This window comes from Antedon mediterranea, chromosome 7 (genome assembly GCF_964355755.1).
Source record: "Antedon mediterranea chromosome 7, ecAntMedi1.1, whole genome shotgun sequence".
Taxonomy (NCBI): domain Eukaryota; kingdom Metazoa; phylum Echinodermata; class Crinoidea; order Comatulida; family Antedonidae; genus Antedon; species Antedon mediterranea.
Window position 1 is genome coordinate 17,282,825 of NC_092676.1, and position 22,367 is coordinate 17,305,191.

At 32.0% G+C, this 22,367-nt stretch overlaps 1 protein-coding gene across 2 annotated transcripts in view; it reads left to right on the forward strand.

Moving 5' to 3' along the window:
* LOC140054839 (DNA repair nuclease APEX1-like) overlaps window positions 1–20,591 on the forward strand; it is a 44,703-nt gene extending 24,112 nt beyond the window's left edge. The window contains exons 9-12 of one of the 2 annotated variants that reach the window (XR_011846579.1): window positions 511–623; window positions 14,203–14,386; window positions 18,420–18,633; window positions 19,822–20,591. Coding sequence is in view for 1 of the 2 variants with exons in the window: in XM_072099935.1 (XP_071956036.1) it covers window positions 511–623; window positions 14,203–14,386; window positions 18,420–18,537 (415 nt within the window). In the remaining variant the exon portion in view is untranslated. Of the gene's footprint in view, window positions 1–510; window positions 624–14,202; window positions 14,387–18,419 lie in introns of both variants that reach the window. The other variant, XM_072099935.1, reaches the window with a different exon arrangement.
* The last annotated feature ends 1,776 nt before the right edge of the window (window positions 20,592–22,367 follow it).

A 22,367-nucleotide genomic window follows, 5' to 3' on the forward strand; every position in this document is an offset into this window, starting at 1 on the left:
ATTGATATAGTGAAATTAACATTACTTTCAGCATGTAGGGAATTGTTAGTGTTTGTTGCTTTTCTTGTTAAAAAAATCTAGTATCTATTTTTTGTGCACAATGGGACACAATACAAACATTTGTTTTTCTCCCAATTGAGATATATAGCTCTTTAATATAGTCAACGTTGTTTCATCTCTAGTTTTAATACAAAAAACGGTTTTTGATTGCAATATTTCAATTCATGATCTAAATTTTCACACACACATTCTAAAAGTCAAAGTAAATTAACTACAACAATAATATTTTTTATTACCGTAACTCCCCCCCCCCCCTTTTTTTTTTTTCTTTCCTTGATTTAGTGTAGCAGTTATACTGTAAACCATTTCAATTATTGGTATGCATCATTTCTTGAATGTGATCAAATAGATAAAAATGTTGAATACTCTTTGTTCCAATTCTTTAGTTTAAGTTAACCTTGTTTTATTAAGTATAAATTCCTGTAATGGCATGAGTGTTTTTTTTCTTAGGCTAGAATATCGAGGAGAGTGGGACAAAGATTTTCGCAGTTATCTTGAAGATCTGGACAAGAAGAAGCCTGTGATTCTGTGTGGAGATCTAAATGTAGCACATCAAGAAATAGGTATGTATTTATTTTGTTGGTATGTATTTAGGCACATGGGCCCAAGGATTACCAATAGTAAATAATCACCTATCTATCAGGTAAGTGGTAATCCCTCTATTTTATGAACCAGAAACTACTGTAGGTAACCACCTACTTTTGTAAAATAACCACAAGAACTACAAGTTGGCCTCGATCCTATGCCAATATTATTGGCTCTTTAGGTACTGTAAATGGTGCCTCTGCCTTAATTGCTCGGCCATTTTACTCATGGTTTACATTTATACATTCATAGTCTCTACCAAGAAGGCACGCGACTTACAATGTCTGTACAAAGATCTCGCTTTTATTTTTTACATACTGTAACATATTTTTTTTTCTGTTTTAGTTAAAATGAGTTAAGTGTTCTTTTGCTATCAATTCTGTAATCATACACCTTATATATTGTAATTATCTTGCTATGAAATTAAAACTTTAACATTAAAGAGCCTATTATAACATTAACATGAATTTGAAGCAATTAAAAACAATGTTTTTTTTTACAATAACCCTTCACATATTGACTTTTGTATTCAAGTTTATTGTTAATATTAGGAATTGTTTCTACTACAAAAGATTGATACTGCAGTAAACATTTGTATGAAGAGAAATATATTCCTTTCATTTGAATCATATCAAAATGTTGTCATTGCTTCTGTACATTGAACCATTCAGAAGAGAACAGTAATATGTGAACGTGGTCACCCACAAACAAAAATCCCTAATGTGCTTTACATTGGTATACTGTAGGCAATCTCAAGAATTCAAGAATATTGTTATAACTCCCTTCCTTATTTTAAAAAAATCTTCGGTTACGATGTGGTCACACTGGGACATGGATGACAAACCAATCCCAGACTCTTTGATTAAGATTCAGATTTTTAGTTGTGTGCAACGCGACTCTACAGCTCACTATGATGATTGATTGATTGATTGAAATTGAAATTGATTGAAAATATAAGCGTGATCTTTTGGATGGTGTGAAAATAAAAAATATAAAGTTATCATCAGTTTTGATATTTAATAAAATGTGCTTTTTGTCGGTTTATGCACTTTTGAACTTTTCACTTTCAAACGCTGCTTATTGTTAGTTCGTAGGTAAACAACTCTAAAAGCGAATGACTTTAGAATGCTCAGGTAAACAGTGATATGAACGAGTGACTTCAGATTGCCGCTTACTTAAAAGGGTTCGTAGGTACAACAACCTGTTGGGAATAGTTGACTGCCCTCTAGAGAATGTCTCTTCTTTTTAATTAGATATTTACGTAATCACTTCAACATATGTATCGATTTATTATATTCCAAAAAATCTCAGGCGTATCACAAGTTTTCAAAAATGTTAATCATTCTATTGAGGACATTTGTTCATTTTTGTTTACATAGAAAAGGGAAGAAAAAAAAGTACAAAAAAGTGAATCTTTTAAATCATAGCTAATATTAAAAGGTTCCACTACAAAAAAGTAAAAAATAAAACATGGAAAATTTGCACTTTCAATTAATTCCTGATGCGTTATTTTTGTTTAATGCTCAAAAATAATTTATTTTTATCTTGCTTTTACTTCGATCGGGTGTAATTGCCATAATAAACTCTCTGAAATCAAATTTTAAAATAATAATATATTCCGACGCCAAATTTCTATCAGTTGAGTTCTGACATCAAAATGTTTGAATTTTCTTAGATCAACATTTTTATCTGTTCTGACATCAAATAATGATGAAATAAAGTGATCTGACATAATTTTTTTTCCAGACATCAAATGTTTAAACACTCTGATCTGAAATCGAATGTTTGACATTTCTGGCATGAGTCAACATTTTTATCTGTTCTGACATCAAAGGTTTATAATGCTCTGACATCTTTTTATTTTGTCTCTTTTAAATTGTTTTTAATTGTTCTGAAAAATTGTTTAAATGACCTGACATCAAATGTTTAAACACTAAGACATCAAATGTTTAGACACTCTGACATCAAATGTTTGCACAATCTGACATCAAATGTTTGCACACTCTGACATCAAATGTTTTCACTGCCCTGACATCAAAAGTTTAGACATTCTAACATCAAATGTTTAGACACTCTGACATCAAATGTTTAGACACTCAGACATCAAATGTTTGCACACTCTTAACATCAAATGTTTAGATACTCTGACATCAAATGTTTAGACACTCTGACATCAAATGTTTGAACACTGACATCAAATGTTTAGACACTCTAACATCAAATATTTAGACACTCTGACATCAAATATTTAGACACTCTTAACATCAAATGTTTAGACACTCTGCCATCAAATGTCTGAACACTGACATCAATTGTTTAGACACTCTGACATCAAATTTTTAGACACTCTGACATCAAATGTTTAGACACTCTGACATCAAATGTTTGATCACTGACATCAATTGTTTAGACACTCTGACATCAAATGTTTAGACACTCTGACATCACATGTTTATACATTCTGACATCAAATGTTTGCACACTCTGACATCAAATGTTTAAACACTCTGCCATCAAATGTTTTAACTGCCCTGACACCAAATGTTTGAACACTGACATCAAATGTTTAGACACTCGATCATCAAATGTTTAGACACTCTGACATCAAATGTTTAGACACTCTAACATCAAATGTTTAGACACTCTGACATCAAATGTTTAGACACTGACATCAAATGTTTAGATACTCTGACATCAAATGTTTAGACACTCTGACATCAAATGTTTAGACACTCTGACATCAAATGTTTAGATACTCTGACATCAAATGTTTAGACACTCTAACATCAAATGTTTAGACACTCGATCATCAAATGTTTAGATACTCTGACATCAAATGTTTAGACACTCTGACATCAAATGTTTAGACACTCTGACATCAAATGTTTAGACACTCTGACATCAAATGTTTAGACACTCTGACATCAAATGTTTAGACACTCTGACATCAAATGTTTAGATACTCTAACATCAAATGTTTAGACACTCTAACATCAAATGTTTGCACACTCTGACATCAAATGTTTAGACACTCTGACATAAAATGTTTAGACACTCTGACATAAAATGTTTAGACACTCTGACATCAACTGTTTAGATACTCTGACATTAAATGTTTAGACACTCTGACATCAAATGTTTAGACACTCTGACATCAAATGTTTAGATACTCTGACATCAAATGTTTAGACACTCTAACATCAAATGTTTAGACACTCGATCATCAAATGTTTAGATACTCTGACATCAAATGTTTAGACACTCTAACATCAAATGTTTAGACACTCTGACATCAAATGTTTAGACACTCTGACATCAAATGTTTAGATACTCTGACATCAAATGTTTAGACACTCTGACATCAAATGTTTAGACACTCTGACATCAAATGTTTAGATACTCTAACATCAAATGTTTAGACACTCTGACATCAAATGTTTGTACACTCTGACATCAAATGTTTAGACACTCTGACATAAAATGTTTAGACACTCTGACATCAAATGTTTGTACACTTTGACATCAAATGTTTAGACACTCTGACATAAAATGTTTAGACACTCGATCATCAAATGTTTAGACACTCGAACATCAAATGTTTAGACACTCTGACATCAAATGTTTAGACACTCTAACATCAAATGTTTAGACACTCTGACATCAAATGTTTAGACACTCTGACATCAAATGTTTAGACACTCTAACATCAAATGTTTAGACACTCTGACATCAAATGTTTGCATACTCTGACATCAAATGTTTTAACTGCTCTGACATCAAATGTTTAAACAATCTGACATTAAATGTTTAGACACTCTGACATCACATTTTTAACACTCTGACAACACATATTTTATCACTCTGACATCACATTTTTTAAATATTGGCATCAAATTTTTAAACATCCTGAAATCAAATTTGTAAACATCAAATATACACACTGACAACAAATTTTATCTGCTCTGTTATCAAAATCAAACTGAATGCTCTAGTCCGATACAGTATAAGATATTTGACTGTTGTGATACCAAACCATTGATGCTTTTTCATCAATTGTTTTAAACACTCTGACATATGTTTTAAAATTGTTAACATTTTGAACTACTCTAACTCTTTGCGATGAGATTTTATTTTCTAAATACTTATTTACAATACAAAGTTTAATGCTCTGACATTAAACGTTTTAAATGCTCTGACATCATTTAAATGTTCAAGTGGTCAGCATAAAATGTTTAAATGCTCTTATTTTAAATGTTGACAACCAATGTCTTAAGATTGCAATTTTTAAATACTGACCAAGTATCCTTTTAGCAAGAAAAGTAAAATCTATGTTTAGTTATAAAGTTTAATCCTAAATCTATCTTTTACAATGTACAGTACACAATTTTCATTAAATATTTATATAAAACTAAAACTAAAAAGCAGGCCATCGTGTTAGGAAGCAGCATGTTTTCCTAAAATCTTCATTAAAGTTTATTAGTTTTTAATGACATCTTTAAATTACATTATATTTGAATCGATATGTTGAAGAAGATTGTAATTAGTCACCAAAACAAAATTTGAATTTCATTCGAGTTTGATAACCTATTTTCTCAGATTAGTTTTGATAATACTCAATTGTGTTGAAATTGGCTATTTTAATGACGGTACTTATTGTCAGTAGGTATCCCAATGAAAGCGCACAGAGGGGTATCACTTTTGAAATATTGACGAAATTCGAAAAAGTAGTATGACTTTGATGTTAAATAAATCGTATTCAATCTTAATTAATACTTACAAAATTTATATTGTTTGAAAGTACTTGTTTTAATCTATGTATAAGTGTGTTTATAATTAAAATTAATGAATTAGTTGCCGAGAAAATGCGATTTTAAAACGGTTCTAAAATCCCGTCGAGCCGATTTACGCGCGTTGAAAACCTCATCGGAAAATCCCCATCAGTTTTCAAAACACGATCGCACGATTACCATTGGAGCTAGCGGATTAATTTTTGTTGTATGTTATCAGGCTTTAAATAAGCTTTAATTTGATACGAAAATCGTCTTCTATAAATAGGTTTTTCGTAACGAAAAGTCAATTTTTGTGACAAAAATCCAATTTTGATTCACCGTTTATGGAAAAATATTATGGATTTTGGTATTAAATTATAGCTAAATCTACATTGAAATCGATAAAACATAGTTTACAAACGTATTGTGCATGGTAATTGAGCGAACTACATTTTAAAATGGTGCATGAGGCGTAAATCCCGTTCAAAATTTTAAAGATCCAACCATTATAATCCGGTGAATATTGTAGTGAGTAAAATATTGTACTCTAAAATACGCGCGTGTTTGTTGTGGCGTTTTCCGTTAAATACATTAATGCACCCTATCAGCGAATGGTACGTTCCATATTTTGAACACGTTGTTTAGTTTTCCTCGCTCGAGTTCGACCGGCTCGACGCGAGATGTGTGACAGCAGCGATGTCGAAGATTGACATGTCCTTTTCCGTCGTAGAATATCTGGTTTTACACATTAATTTAACAACTTAAAATTGATGTAATGTGCGGAAGATTTATTATGCAAGTATACAATGCAAATGCGTTAGGTTAAAATGTACCGAGGAAATTTATTAAGCTAATTTACCAACGTTACATTTGACTCTGTATACGGCGGCCGAAAGTCATTAACTGCGACCGAAATACTTTAACGGAGCGACTACTGATCGCGAGTAAGCCGTGACTTGGCCTAAACTTTAGCTCCGTATTTCAATTTAATAACGTAATAATACGAAAAGAAAACAATTTTTATAATGTTATATATACTATTCAGGTAAACAATTAATTGTTTTAATTAACATTGATTATTTTAAATGAGTTTATTTTGACCCATATTGTGCGTTTGCCTTAAAAGAGCATATCTTACTTAGCTTAGATTTGGTGTCATAATCATATGGGCCTAAAATCTTGTTTTACGTATTCAAAAGTTATATATAATAGTATTTATGATTGAAATTATAAATATAAAGTATATTAAAATATTCTAATAATTATACTTACTGAAAATTAGTGTAAAAGAAAGGAAACAGTACACACCGTTTTTAACATACTTTTTCATTTTTCTTTTTATAATTTTAAATTTCACCATTAAAAAAATTTTTTTTTTTCATATACACATCTAAAATATATTTATTAATGAAATATACACTACATTCTAACAAGTACAAAAAAAATTAAATGAATTAGTACAGTAGTTCAAAAGTTACAGATCATTGAAAAATTGCAGTTTTTTCATTTTTTAGGGAATTCCAGCAAAAATGGGCGTTAAATGCTTTCCTACCACTTTGCGGACCAATAATTTAAAAAATAGGTTTCGTTGAGGCTCCAAAAAAAATAGAGTTGTACAACTCTGTGATATCTATAGGTTTAACAAAATTCAAAACTTTTAACTAATTATTGTAAAAGTTATAACCTTTTAAAAATGCTTCCAATTTCAACTGCAAAAAACACCATTTTTAGGCAAAAAATCGTATATTTTTTTACCACTTTAAATAACCATAACTTTAGAACGGGTAATCGGATTTCAATCATTTAAATCGCAAAATGCTAATTACATTAAGTTCTTTATGATTAACTGAAAGAAAATGTAAAAAAATTAATCTGAATTTTTTCATTGGGATACCTATTGTCAGATTATCTACAGTACCGTATTTGTAGTCTATTATTTCTTTAGGCAGTTGGTCCAGAAATTGAAACACAATCTTCTTTCTTGGAATTTTGTTTTGATTGCTACAGTGTGAGCCTCTTTAGTAGAATATTTATCATCATGATTTACACTTTTTTTGCCATATTCAGCATTTTTGCCCAATGTTTAAAGTCTGGTTTTTTGAGTGTTGACAATGTGCGAGGCATGCGCGGCACGCCAAATATTTGTGCAAGGCATCATTTTATAATTTAAAAAAGGTGCGAGGCATATCTTAACGTGCTATTATGCTATATTATAGGCATAATAATCAATTATTTATATTTGTATAATAGGCCTAGCGTATCTAAATAGATTCAATACACTCAACATGTTTATTTTTATGTAACGATTGAACGGTTTTTTTCATTCAAGTCATATCGTGTCAAATTTTACTTTTACAAAAGTGCCCAAACTGTTCAAAAGTTGTGCATCCGTAATTCGGTATGTGCCATATTTTAAAAATCTGAATGACAGTCTTCAACTTTCGATAAACAATAATTGTTATAGCGACACTTATCATCAAATGACCGCCATGTTTGTTAGCATTTCGAGCGTGTTCACTTTACAATTAATTTAACATTCTCGAACATAGCAGAGTGAAAATAATATTTTGTCACACCCCCGCGCCTCGATCCGGTAGACCCGAGAGATGGAAAATCTCTCTTTACTATTTAGCAAGTAGCGGCGGAGTGATTCTGCCCTGAGAGGATTTGGCCTTGTGGCGATTCCCCTCCAATATAGCACGTGGTTTCAGCAGCAACGCACCTAGACTTCTCTCTGAGCGACATTCCATTCTCTAGGAAGTCAACACGTGTACCTCTCTCGCAAATAAAATGAACAGCGATGGCCAGGACAAGTTCAATAACTGGCGGTGAATAAAAGGGAACTGATATGCCGATCAAATAACATGCCGCAAAGAAAAAAAATTACGAGAGAATTCTGGAGCGCGTGTGAGAAAGACTTACGTCCGAAAATCATAATACTAGGCCAAAAATTAAACTTTAGCTAATATGCTTAGCCCTAACCTATAGGCCTATGCAGAAAATAATTTAATCAATTTTTATATAATAATAATTGGTGTAATATTTTAATAATGATACACTATTCCTGTTTTAGTAGGCTAGGTATATTACGACTTGTATTTATTGTTGTCCATTTAAATACTAATAAACCTGGCGCTATAGTTTCATTCGCTTGTATTTTTACTCCAAATTTGATAACTAGCTTTATCGTGTGAATACCACACATTAGAAGTATATCTCATGAGTACTTTAATGAAAGAATCACATAAAAAGTAACAAATAAATCCTTAAATTAATGATTTTACAGGCGTGTTCCTCGCACACTGTTCGCGAATGTTCAGTATTTTTGTTTCTACGATAATAGAGGACTAAAAGTCAGTGGAATCCGTCAATTTCTCATTGGTGAAAATACTGTAATAATGTTACCACTGATAGTGATACTGTTCTGTTTTCAAACAATAATAATCGATCCTAAATCAACATCACTACCTAGCCTAGACCAGGACATCCTACTAAGGATATTATGATGAATTGTTCTATTTTATTCTTTAAAAGGTTAACGAAACCGTGTACAGTATCAACAGTAACATTTTTCCTTACTGACTGACAAAATCTTCACCAAATAATGCGTTAAATATATAGATTCCACAGAGTTTTTAGCCCTCTAATTAATTTGGCTCTTTTGACGTTCCATAGAAACCAAAATATTGAACATTTAAAGTGTGTGAAATTCGCGAACAGTATGCGAGAAAAACATCTGTAAAATCACCAATTTAACGGATTTATTCTTCATTAAAGTAGGCCTATTAATTCTAAGGTGTGGTATTCACGATAAAGCATGGTTAACAAATTTTGTGTTAAAATACAAGGCAGGTGCAAAAGGGAACTAGCCTACTAGCGGGCCTAGGCCTAGACTACTTCAATTTCGGTGATTTCCTGCCTCGCAATTTTGAGAAATGATAAAATGATGCCTCGCATTTTTTTATGGTGGTAAAACGATGCCTCGCATAAATTTGTGACTTGCCTCGCGTGCCTCGCTGCCTTGCACTTTGTTACTACCTGTTTTTTTTTAGTCTTTGAAATGAGATTTGGTATTTTGGTGAATCTTTGATTTATTCAATATGGTCAAGCTTGTTATCAAAATTTGACAGAAAATAAATGATTTTTTTTATTACGGATGTTTTGTCATTAGTTGAAAGTCGCAATAGGTATTGTTACATAATATGTAGTGTGTGACCTAATAGTTAGGTCGAAAAAAGTAGGTTTAGTTTCTTTAAATGTCCTTTGTCTCACTCATCAACGAGTACAATTGTCAACTGGCAGTATTGATGAAAATAAAAGATTAATGTACAGTTTGCTAGACTCTATAAAAGGTGTAAGGAAATAGTAATGTACAGTATGAGCTGGTGAGCATGAGATGAGCATTGAAATTTTGCAAAAAAATACAGGCTTTTTCATTGGAGTGTGTCAGAAGATGCTAGATAAATAGATTATAAACTACAGTATATCCTGCAATAAAGGGCAAATTTGTCCCTGTGACTCACATCAGCCACACGAGTCTACAGTACTTAACATGAATGTCGCCCTTTTTTATCCAATATGAAGAAGAAACAAGAAACAATCCAAACTCACTTTTATGTAAGATGCTTTCAACCAAGTCTCATTTCATCATCAGTAAAATCCTACTGTAGCAGAGACCGAATTTCAACTGCAGAATTTAATAATGATTTCAGAATTAATCCTACAGTAATTCCTAACTGATGGAAAAATTATTAAATTGGAATTGTTTGGTGTTAGACTATATAATTGCACTCTAGTGGCTGTGAACATAATTCATATACAGTAGTTTAGTAGTTGTAGTTTTCAATGCAACAGAAAAAAGAAATTCAAAACTTGATTAATTGTGTCACTTTGTCCCCAGAAACTTGCAACTATTGTTGAATGTTATTTAGTATGACAGCCGTCGCTCAGTCCTTTCGTGATATTCTAAGCCTACAGGGACACGGTGCCTTTCAACGTGACCAGACAACAACCTGCATATGTAACTCGCGTCAAGCTTAAATATCAATGTGTCACATTAAATTTAGCGATCTCATTCTAATTTGAAAAAAAAACTGTTTGTGTAGTTTTACAATTAGGTTGAGTACTGTGAATATCTTGGTAAAACTGTACAGAGCACACTCTACCTCAATTTTTAAATTAAAGGAATATCAATTATCCAGGTTTTTGAGATCCAAACTGTCAATTAAATCATCAGCTGGTTTTTGAAGGTCTCAATTCATGTTTGCAAAACCTGAGACAACAATTTAAGAGATTGGAAACAACCATGATTTTCCCATTCATGTTTACAAAACTGGTATAAGCATACTCTGTGGTTTGTACGATGCAACACATTAAAGCTTTTGTCTCACATAGAACGCAACACAAGAATTTGTAATGTGCTAATCACAAGTAACAATTTGGATAGTGTTTCACTTGACTATGTTGCATGTCCATCCTTTCATTGCATCCTAGTGGGGACTAAGCTTTAGGCTCTCAGAAATTTTATCTGGCTGGTATTAGGAGAGACTTCCTAGCAAGATGCTTGACTGCTCGCGAATTGCTGACTGTGTTCATCATCTTACACTCGTACATTATGATGCTCCTCTCACTATGCCTACACCCGCTGCGGCTTCTACAGTCCTGGATGCTCTGTCCCCGGCAGTTCTGTAGGCCATCGTGGCAGCAGTGATAGCATAACAGAGGGAGATGTCCTCTGTATAGACCTCTCCTCTCATCGGCCTTTCCCCAGTTCCATATATAGAACTATGGTCCCCGCCTCAGGCGTCTGGGTCTGAGGGTCCGTCCATTGCCAGAGGTTACGAAAGTGACACGACGATGGTCACGCTCTCTGACAAGGAGCATGCGGAAGAGCGTGAGGGACTGGAGGAAGAGGGCCTGCAGGCATTGGTTAACCGGATGGTTCCAACAGTACTCGAATTCCTATGAGTCGACCACGTGCAAAGTCAACAAGACTGAAAATTGCAATGCACTTTATCAGTCACACCTCCACTATCAATTCACATGCATCAGTTGCATGTGGTTGCATAGGTGTTGTATACAGGTAGTGTCAGCTAGGTGGCGAACACAGTCAACATTCTCGCCTCATCGTTATCTCCACAAACATCACACCAGTAGCCACAGCAGAGCTGAAGGTAATGGATACACAAAGCTCGTTGTAACTTGTCTCCCACCGCCAACTAGTATCTACAGTAGTCCGGTGCTACACTGGCTAATGTCGGTTTATCCAGGTAAGGTAGGCACGAAATAGACTACACAAACCAACAGTGGTGTTGGTAGTCTATGAGTGCTAGCTTACCTGGATAAACGCCCTCCCGCCGTCCCCCTTAGACAAGAGGTCTTGCGAAATGATGATGGTGGTTTGTGGGGAGGCTCCCACTTGAGGGCATAGTTCATGGACTATACCATTTGTGGAGAGGGGTGTTCAATGAAAATTTATACTTTTCGAGGTATATCTCGCTCTTCGAGGAGAAAGGCTATTGTCGGTTTATCCAGGTAAGCTAGCACTCATAGACTACCAACACCAATGTTGGTTCAATGTGTAGTATTTAATTCAATATGTGAGGTTTCTAACGAAAGTTTATTAATCATTTATTAATGCTAAGTTTATTGCAGTCATTAATGGTCATTAAACTCATGCATTCTGTCCATTTATTGTTATCCATACCTCACTAAACTCTGGAATAATTAACACAAAATCAATTTAATTCAAATCTTTAATATCAAACTATGCAAAAGAACCATATTGTCGTCTTGATTTCTTCGACAATTAAAAAAAAACCCATCCATAGATAAAACAAACTACAAATCTGTTCTTTGTAATTCAAACTATACATTTATCATTACCTTTTTAATAACTTTTTAATTCAAAATTAAATTAATACAAATACATTGATAGAAATCAGGTTAACAATTCTGTTGTCTTGACTTCAACAGTAATAAAAAATCCAAATCAAAAAACTAGAAATTTAATGTTTAAACATTCATATGTACATAATAACAATTATCCTGTATTTAAAAAGCGCCTTATGTTGTGAAACCTCTCCGGTTATTTTGTGATCTAACATGTATATAAACATACTACTGCAATGCAGCTTAAGTACTGTAATCAGCGCAAAGGTTTGTCTTGACTTAACTTGTTTATACACCTGGTTGGAGATAGGCAAACATACAGTAAGTAAAGTGTCTAGGATAAAAATGTTTGTTTTTAACCCACAATCCCATGATAAATCGTCTTCAAACAAATTACCATATTCAGTGTATGTGTTTCTATTAAAATTTGATTATAATGGAGAGTGAATGTATTAAATATTTTATGTATGTTTATTCCAGTGTTTGCATTAATATCAAATCTGTGTATTAATGCTATTTGTTGATGTATTCTATTCTATTCTATACTGTAAATAAATAATACTACTAGTGATTACATGATGAACTCAACAATATGGCCAAATATGAAACAGTATGTGTTAATCTGTTGTTGCTACTTTGCTTTCTTAGGGTTTTTAAAGAAATGTTAGTATTATTAATTGAAATGTAAATTGTTAGTACAAAAATTAAGAAAGGCTAATAATAATATGTTAGAGATATTCCGTCAAGTCAACTTAAAAAAATTTAACTTAATGGCAGATTTGAATTTGAGTAAAGAAAACAGCAAACATTTGTTATAAGGCATTGTCTCAGTGTATATTCCAAAAAATGTTATTTTGCCATAGTGAAATAGTTTAGCTTAGGCCTGGCAACTTCTGGTATAGTATGTAAATAATTTACTTTCAATACATTTAGTATTTGTAAGAGGTGATGCAGTAGTTGGTAAATGTTTTTACAAGTTTTATTCGAAAAGAGTAGGGGATCGTCTCCCGGTGTGCTGATCTGGTAGGCGCTGCACTGCTGACTGCCGTGGGTCCGTGGAGGGCCTAATCCGAATTTCCTCAGTTTCTAGTTATTAAGCTTGAGGACAAATATTAATACCTTTACCTTACCTACCTTATTCTACTCTAAACCCAACTATCAATTGTTAATGTCGTCATCATGTTGCCACTACAGTATATTAATTGTAAAAGAGTCCAATCTGTACTATAGAATGATTACAATCATTTATTATCAAAGTCCTTGGAGGGTTTATTATTTAGACAGTGTTCTCTATCAGAATGGATAGGTTTTTTTTTCTGAATAAAACTAAAAAGAATAAATGAATTATCTGCTTTTGGCTATGCACGAATATGCAATTTTTTACTTCAATGAGTTTGTGAAGTTCATAAAATGTTTAAAAGATTATGTGTGAAAAATTCAAATTGTTAGTAAGTATTGATTTTAGATAAAAAATAAGACATGTTTAGTTGTATTTCTACAGAGTTCTACAGAAAAGCAAAAATATTGATGTTTTAAATTTGTTTTCTTATTTTTTTGCACATTCTATTTTACTATGTCGATTTTACATTAAAATAATTTTTTTAAATTACAAAAATGCAAAGAGTGTGAATTTTATTAAATCTCAAGTTTTGGAAAAAAAATTGGTGTCCTAAGGACATTTATTAAACTTCTTTTTTAATATTAAGAATTACATATATTTTCCTGCTGGCAAAATATATTGTTGAGTCCGTAATTCTCTTTGACCAAAAATTAGGTCCGAGAAAAATAAAATTATTGTTCTTTTTTATGTATTTTTAAGTGAATTCTTTTAAAGTGCATAATTTGATAAAAACTGCAAAATTGCCTTAAAAACTTTAAACTTTAAATTTCTTTGCAGATCTTGCGAATCCCAAGTCTAATCGTAACAAAACAGCTGGATTTACTGACCAGGAAAGACAAGGTTTCACAGATCTTCTGGAAGCTGGATTCATTGACTCATATCGACATCTGTATCCAGAGAAAACTGCCGAGTACTCATTCTGGACGTATATGATGAATGCTAGAGCTAAGAACACAGGCTGGTAAATATCATTCCATAAATTATTTTTGCACATGATTAGCAGCTTTTCATTTCCTTTAATTATCAACTTGTCATTTGATGGATGCTGGTCAAGAAATTGCCCACTCCACTCTCCCATCACAACTTGCTGGTGTCTCAAACCCGGATTTTCTTCAGGTCCAAATGTTCGGAAATCAATTTTTGCTATTGAAATTTCATAATAGAAAACCATACTTTGCAAAAAAAAATACAGGGAGATCCCCTAACACCATGACTCCTCCCTAAAAAAAGATGACTGCAATTTATATTAGTAATTTTTCTAATCACAATCAATAATTTGGAATGGTTTTTCATAGTTTACCAATACCCAATACATGTTTTTTTTTTTTATAATTCCGGGCTTCATAAGAATAACTTGGATCTTTATACTATACAATACACTTCTCTGCATCTGTTCACTCTCATAAAAAATAACCATTTTATTATCGAAAGTTATCTAAAATAATTTTACAGTTTTCGAAAGCACATAAATACAGTTTGCTTTAAAATTCAACCTGTTTGCAATGAAAGAGTGCCCAAAGTTGATTTAGACATATGTATGTAGGTTTTTCCTCAAAGGGATTATATATTAAACTAGAGAGTAAACTCCAATTTTATCACCTCTAAAAGTTATTCACCACAGAATTGGTAAACAGACACACATAGTTTTAACTTGTGCTGTCTACAGTAGCCACAGTACGCACCACTACTGTATATGTGATGAATTTTGCTGTGGGTATCAATCCGTTGGCATCACTTCTCTGTGGCCTGGTTTACTCTCTAGCAGTTATAGTATCTTGTATACAGTATTTCCACTTCAGTCAACATTTACAGTTGTTTTTTTAAACTTAATATTTGATTCCTCATTTATCTTTATATCTCAGCTAGACATCAAGTCCAGTTCTTTGACTGAGATTATTGTAAAACCATTATTTAATTACTAATTTCAATCAAACGTGTCAATCGCTGGTCTTACCATAAGTCTGTATCTAATTTATATTCTTTGCCATCACATACATAGTTTGTTTATAATGACTATTAAAAGAGCTTATAGTTTGTATCTTAGTGTTTAAATCATTAATTTAATGTTTTAACTTTATAATTTTAATTTGCATTTTAAAATGTCAATATAGTTACAATGCAATAAAATAAAATTGGTTATCCACACTTGGCGGATAACCCCTTGTTATTGTCAGGATCTTTTTTTTTTCCATCCTTTAAAACCTTTACTTTACTATGTAGTGTTTTACCCATCCAAACCTTAAACAATATTGTTATTCATAGACTTGTATAAAATAGTCTGACTTTGAATCACATAGTTTTCAAACTTTTTGAAAACCAGGTCAGAAAAATGAGTTTTCATTTGCTCTACTCTGTCCGTTTTAATCAGTAGAAATATTTGTGTGTTTATTTTTTTGTTCAATTCTACTTTTAACTACATACAAGCTAATAAACTTGTATTCTCGTGGTATATAATTGCAAAATATAATATGATCAATATCATCAGACAATATTGCGTCAAGTTCTACATGAAAGACAGGTATTTATTATTTAGATTTTCTTGTAGAATTGGTATCAGTTCGTTGAAATATACTACTTCCTTGCATACTTGTGGCATCAATGACTTATTTGAGTTGAGATAAAGATTGTTGATGCAATCCTTCCATTATGGTAATCTGAATTATTCCATTTTTCTACTTTAGTACTTTTATATAACTATAATAGTACAATATAACATAACAATTATTTAGTGATCACGATTCAACCTCTGAATTATCCTAACTAACTGCACTAAGTAAATGTCAACGTCACATGGCATTTTATGCAAATTAGCGTACCATAAACAAACCTGTAACTGTACTGTTACTGTTGTTAAATTACTGTACTGTATGTATGTTTTTTCCATGAAAGAAATCCATGAAATCTTAAAGGTTATTGTAAAGATTTATTTTATAATAAACAAGCACGAATGTGCGATACTCGGTACAGCAACAAAAGATTAAAGCTGTAATGATGTCATAAGACCGGATGTAACGTCACATACACATCGCCTCGCTACCAAATACGGCTATACGGTACCATCTTCGAGACATGATATGGCTGCATCCGGTTTAAAATTTAAAAATCCGGCTCTTATAGCTTTGAGGATATGTCCCTGTACATTCATGCCAAATCCCAGCTCAATACTACGAATAAGGGAGGTGTAGTACTTTATAAATCGCACTTTTTACTCAATAGTGTCCAGATGGAAGAGGAGAAGATGAGAGAGTACTAGACTCGGGTACCCCGAGTAACAATACGGTAGACATTTTTATCCCGGAGCTACCCTTTAAAGATGTATTGTCCCCCTGAAAATTTTTTTTCAATTTTATTTTTGTTGAATATGCCATTTTAATATCATATAATAGTTATCCACTTTTACCAAAAATTGGATCAAAAACAAAATTGTTTACCTGAAAAACTGTAATTTAAAGCAAAAAATAGTCAAATTGGCTGCCAGCCAATGGATTTTTGGTTGAATTTAACCATTTATTTTGTCATTTTGTAAATGAAAACATAGTTTGTTTTCGTTTTTTTCTATAGAAGTGATTAACTTTATTAAAACTACAAAATAACATATTCAAAGTTTGATGTAATTAATCTTCATTTTTCATGTTTTTGAGTGGAGTTGTGACATGTTGGTTATGATGATTGGCTACCACCTGGGTTAAATTCCAGTCACATGTCTGTCAGGATTTTTTCTAAGGACAAAATTACAACTCCGCTCCCAAAGACTTGTAATAAGACTTTGTTTATGTAGAACATCTTTTGAACCTCCGAGGGTCCCTAATGATCAGCAATTTCTGGATGGATCACCCTCATTAAATATGCCATGGTAAAAAAAAAAAGATCAATCTTTAAAGTGCATGTTCACTTTGAAGTCTAACACTGACAGCCTGATTATAAACAATTGTGAGCGTCTTTTATAGAGCCAAAGTATTTAATATTTTTGTTTAAGTATTTCTACATGTGTATATATGCATTTATTGAGCATTAGTTAGCATTTACATTTTTTTTTATCATCTCCATGAGACTTTTATTTTAGCAATTTTACAAATTGGAATTGAGAGTGCCATCATTTAAATGCAGCACACATATAAGCTTTATTTTTATGACAAGTTAAAATGGATTAAAATTTACAGCATTCTGCATCATGTAACCATTAGAGTCACATCAGTTCTGTTTTATTCTGAATTAGCATGAATTTTATAAATGGAAAAATAAGACCAACAATGACATAGACCTTAATTTGACACTAGCATCCTATCATCAATAAACCAGGTTTTAAGTTGTACAACTTTTCACATGATAAGCTCAAACACTTACTTTTTTTCACAGGGGCAGATCCAGACTCGCAATTTTCGAAAGCTAAAATTAAAATTATGAACTACTATTTTATACATACTATTATATTAAATGTTAATGCTTCCTTATAAAAAAAAAAAGTGTGGATCCTGTTTCACGCAAAAAAAATAATGTATACATGTAATGTATTGTTAATATTGGTTAATATTTCAAGTTAAACTTTATTGTATGAGCTACCTGTAAAGCTTTATTATGTGAATTTTTATGATGGTTATACTGCTTATGCCTACTAACTGTATGTATATGTTTTTCATTTTGATCTGTACAATTTGTTTCTTTGGCTGCTGTTCAATTTTTTTTTAAATAGAATACATTGAATATACTTATTTCCTACTAAATATCTTTGTCCAATATCCATATGCTTTATGAGAAATCTGTATGTTTGTGTATAATATAACCCCCTGAGTATGAATTAAAAATTATTAAGCAAAAAAATAAATCTTTTAAAGAGAAAATAAAGTATGTTTCAGTTTTATTACGTCTATCCATAAAAAAAGTTATTCCTCAGCATTTCACAAGCCCCTGTGGGCATCCTGCCTTCTTTTTAATATCATGTTTTATTATATTGTAACGTTATATTGTATAAATATTTTTTTATTTCTTTTTTACAGGCGTTTGGATTACTTTGTGTTATCTGAGAAACTGCAGCCTAGCTTGTGTGACAGCGTCATCAGAACCAAGGTGTTTGGCAGTGACCATTGTCCTATTACATTGTTCCTTGCGTTGTGATCTTACCTACCAGTCTCTAATGCAGATATGCAAATATGGTGCTCACTCTCACTGCCTCGTTATTTATGTTTGCAAGTACCTTGCCCTCCGACCACAGTAAGTACATTGGACTAATAATATCGAGTTTAACAAACTGTACTATACAAACTGCAGAAGATACAAATCAACTTTGTTTCTGGTTCTATGTTTCATCAAAACTAAAAACAATGATACTCTTCTGTTATAATGTTTCTTCATACTGAAATGAAAAAATCATTTTGTTGTGTTTAGCAAAAAAGGCTTCTTTATTTGAACCATTTTAATGCAAAATATGTTACTGTTGACTACATTGTTGGGTATACAGTGAACTTTTCCTTGTTGTCATGATTATTTTTCTAATGACTCTCGGAATTCATAGAAGATAATACTCCTTTAATTCTTTGGTTCCTGTTGTATCATTTTGAGAAATGTAGTCTCTTTAAAATCACAGTATAGGCTATAACAATGTGCTTCCATTAAAATTGAATTGTGGTGAAGTCTTGACATCTTTAGTTGATTTACCAATTGATCCTCAGAAGATAGTTTTTTTTTCTTTCATTGCAAACTTCAAAAGAACCAAATGTTGCGTTTAGGAGTTTACTCTTTTAAAATCGCAGAAGATGGCTACCATGGAATGTCATTGTATTCTACAAAGTAGAAGAATTTAATTCCTTATACCAATGTTTTCTTTCTTACATTTGTCTTAAATGGAAGTGCACTTTGAAACCTATGAATACTACTACAGTGTGTTTTCTATTTTCTTGCTGTATTTGTCCTAATACAGTGGAAGTGTGAACCACTTAAGGTACTGCTCTGGCATTGTACTATTAGAAGATGTACAAACAACCAATTTACACTAGAATGATAATGATCAATGGTAAATATACAGTATGCATGCATTTTTTTTACATAAAACAAAAGAAATTTGAAAGATAATCATTTATGTTGTATTTGATAAAATAATATTTTTTAAAATTACAATCAAATAACGTCATGATAATCGTTGTATTGTCACGATATTATTGCTCTTACTAATCATGATGTCATTTGATTGGAAGTGTGAAAATATTATTTTCATGAAAGATGGCATAAATGAATATTCTATAGTTCTAGAATGAACAGTTTTTATGTTTCTTTTGTTTTATGTATGAAAAATGCATATTTGTCTATTTATCGTTATCGTCGATCGTTATCGTCCTAGATTAAATGGGCCTTTATAGCAGTGAAAAATATTACATTCTTACAGTGTTTTATTGTACTTTCCAGGGAAAATTAGATCCAAAGGACATACCAAGACAAAAATTACTTATGTTATACATACATTTTGCATTTAACCATATACAATGTGTATGTGTGTATGCTTTTTCATAATGTCATCAAAGAGACAAGATAGAACAGAGAATATCATCAGTCTTATCATTATTCTACTGCATGGTTTTCTTGGAAACACATACAAATCTGTTTTACTATCACATGGTAATCCTCATTAAAACCAAGATATCAATGTCCTTTTTAATAGTAGACCCAGTTGTTGTAGTTTGTTAAGATCACGCTGAAGAAATCGTCCTATTTCTGCAGTACTGTACTGTTATTATGCTTTTAATATGTTGTTTTGTATCGATACTGAAACACAATTTGCCATGTTTTCAGTTCATTGATTTTCTTATTCTGTATGCAGTAGTCACTTGTTACTTACAGCGCTTGTTTTTATATGTTAATTCCAGTTGTCTTTGCAACATTAGTATTTTTTTATGTCTGAGTTTTATCACGCAGCAGTAAATGGCAGCTGCTCTAGACATTTTTTAATTTACCAAACATTATTATCTGTTTTTGGTTTGTAATTTTGATTTAAGTTACGATTTATTAACACAATTCACTTAAGAACCAAGATGGATTACTAAAATATTTTAGGGCATCATTTTATCTTTTCTATGATTACACTGTGTATTTATATTTAAGAGACTTGTATGAAACTAGTATTAATAAAATACATACTTTTGTCGTGGTTTCATTCCATGCAGCAAGTAATCTTTAGTTCCGTTATGATTACAATTCATTTTTTATTATTCATCATTCATTTTTATCTATTTTGCTATTCTACATGAATAACCTGCATTAGTATCTGGTTGTTTTGTTTAAAAATGTTCCCATGTTTTCCAATAGAATTTAAGGGTGCCCACATCCACATCTGAAACATCACTTTATCATGTGTGCCTGATATAAATTCTTTATCGAATATTTACATTTTATCAAATTGAATCAAATTACTGTAATTATACCTTATTTAATAACTGTATTTAATAGCGTGACATTTTTTCTAATTAAAGACCGTTTTCAGCGAAAATTCTGAAATAAGCATGTAGGAACTTAAACCGAGGATATGTATCATTTACACAGACATAGAAAACAAAACTGAGCTATAAGAATCAAATTTTAAAGTACTTTCGATTTCCGATTATCTAGGACCTATGTGTTAATATTTCGTCTGAACCTAGAAACCACACAGGCTGTCAAGGAATAGAACGCGTCCCGAATACCAGGTAAAGACAGGACCAGTCAGGAAAGAATGTGAGATGTCGACCCTTCAATATGATTATAGACTGCGTTTGTATACGTATGCATTGCTGAGGGAATAAGATGGTCACTCTTCTCAATAAAAAACTTGATTTCGCTTGATTTAATCCTGGTATCTTACACTCACAAATATACCTTGGAGAACACCCCGTCTCAATAACTCGGAAAAGATCTTATGACAACCAAACAGTTCCCTTTTCTTGAGAGTATAGATTTAGACATTATGATTGCGAAACATACACAAATACGTAGGATCGTTTAAACAAGGCTTGACATGCTTCTAGAATACTCAATATTATTTAGGGACCAAATTGAAGTTATACCACAGTTGTGTCCAAACTTCTACATGGTTCAGAATGCTGCTGAATTACAACAAATGAAATCAATCAGCCGTCAGTCTTTCACATAAAGAACCTAAGAAGACCTAATATTTTCAACTAAGAACTCTTTACTCAATGAGAAAAGAAAAGATACAATACTCAATTGGTCATCTGGTGAGAAAAGAAATGGCCGTATTTCAAGGACAGCCCTACACCAGAAGGAAAGAGGAAACAAGAAGACCCACATCTACCTGGTGAACTGTAGGAGAGCAGCTGAGATTAAATTCGACCTGGAGAGAGTTCTTGGACCAAAATAGACAGGAGTGAATGTCCTTCGTTAAGTAAGTCCTGACTCCCCTTTGATAACCTTTGATCCCCTTGAATGACATGACCTACACTTGTACATACAGTAGTTTGTCAAATTGAAAGCTCACTATATGGTAGGCAATACAACATTATTGAGTCGGCATATACTTAGTGTTTAACAATTAATATAGGCCTACTTTGAATATTGAAGCTTGGTTTTAATGTTTATTTCGAAGTTGTTATTACCTAAGAGGTATATTTTTGTCTGCGATATTTATTTGTTAATTCGTTTGTTTTTTTATGTGTTTGTTCGGAATAACGTCCTTTACCAAATTTAGATTTGTGACTACAATTGAGTGCGATTACATTATTGCAGACAATCTTTTAATGAAGCTTATAGTTAATGCTAGAATAAATTCATAATGCTTCATAATGTTTTCAGTATTAAGAATACAATATCCAATATAATCATCTGAGTAACAGAAAAAGATCAATGTAGATTCGGATTAACTTACATGAGCCGCTCGCACAGAAACTTTTAAGACGTGTTTTATAGTTATAGATCCACCACATTATAATAATGCCACGTCAATCAACATTCTATCAGAAAAT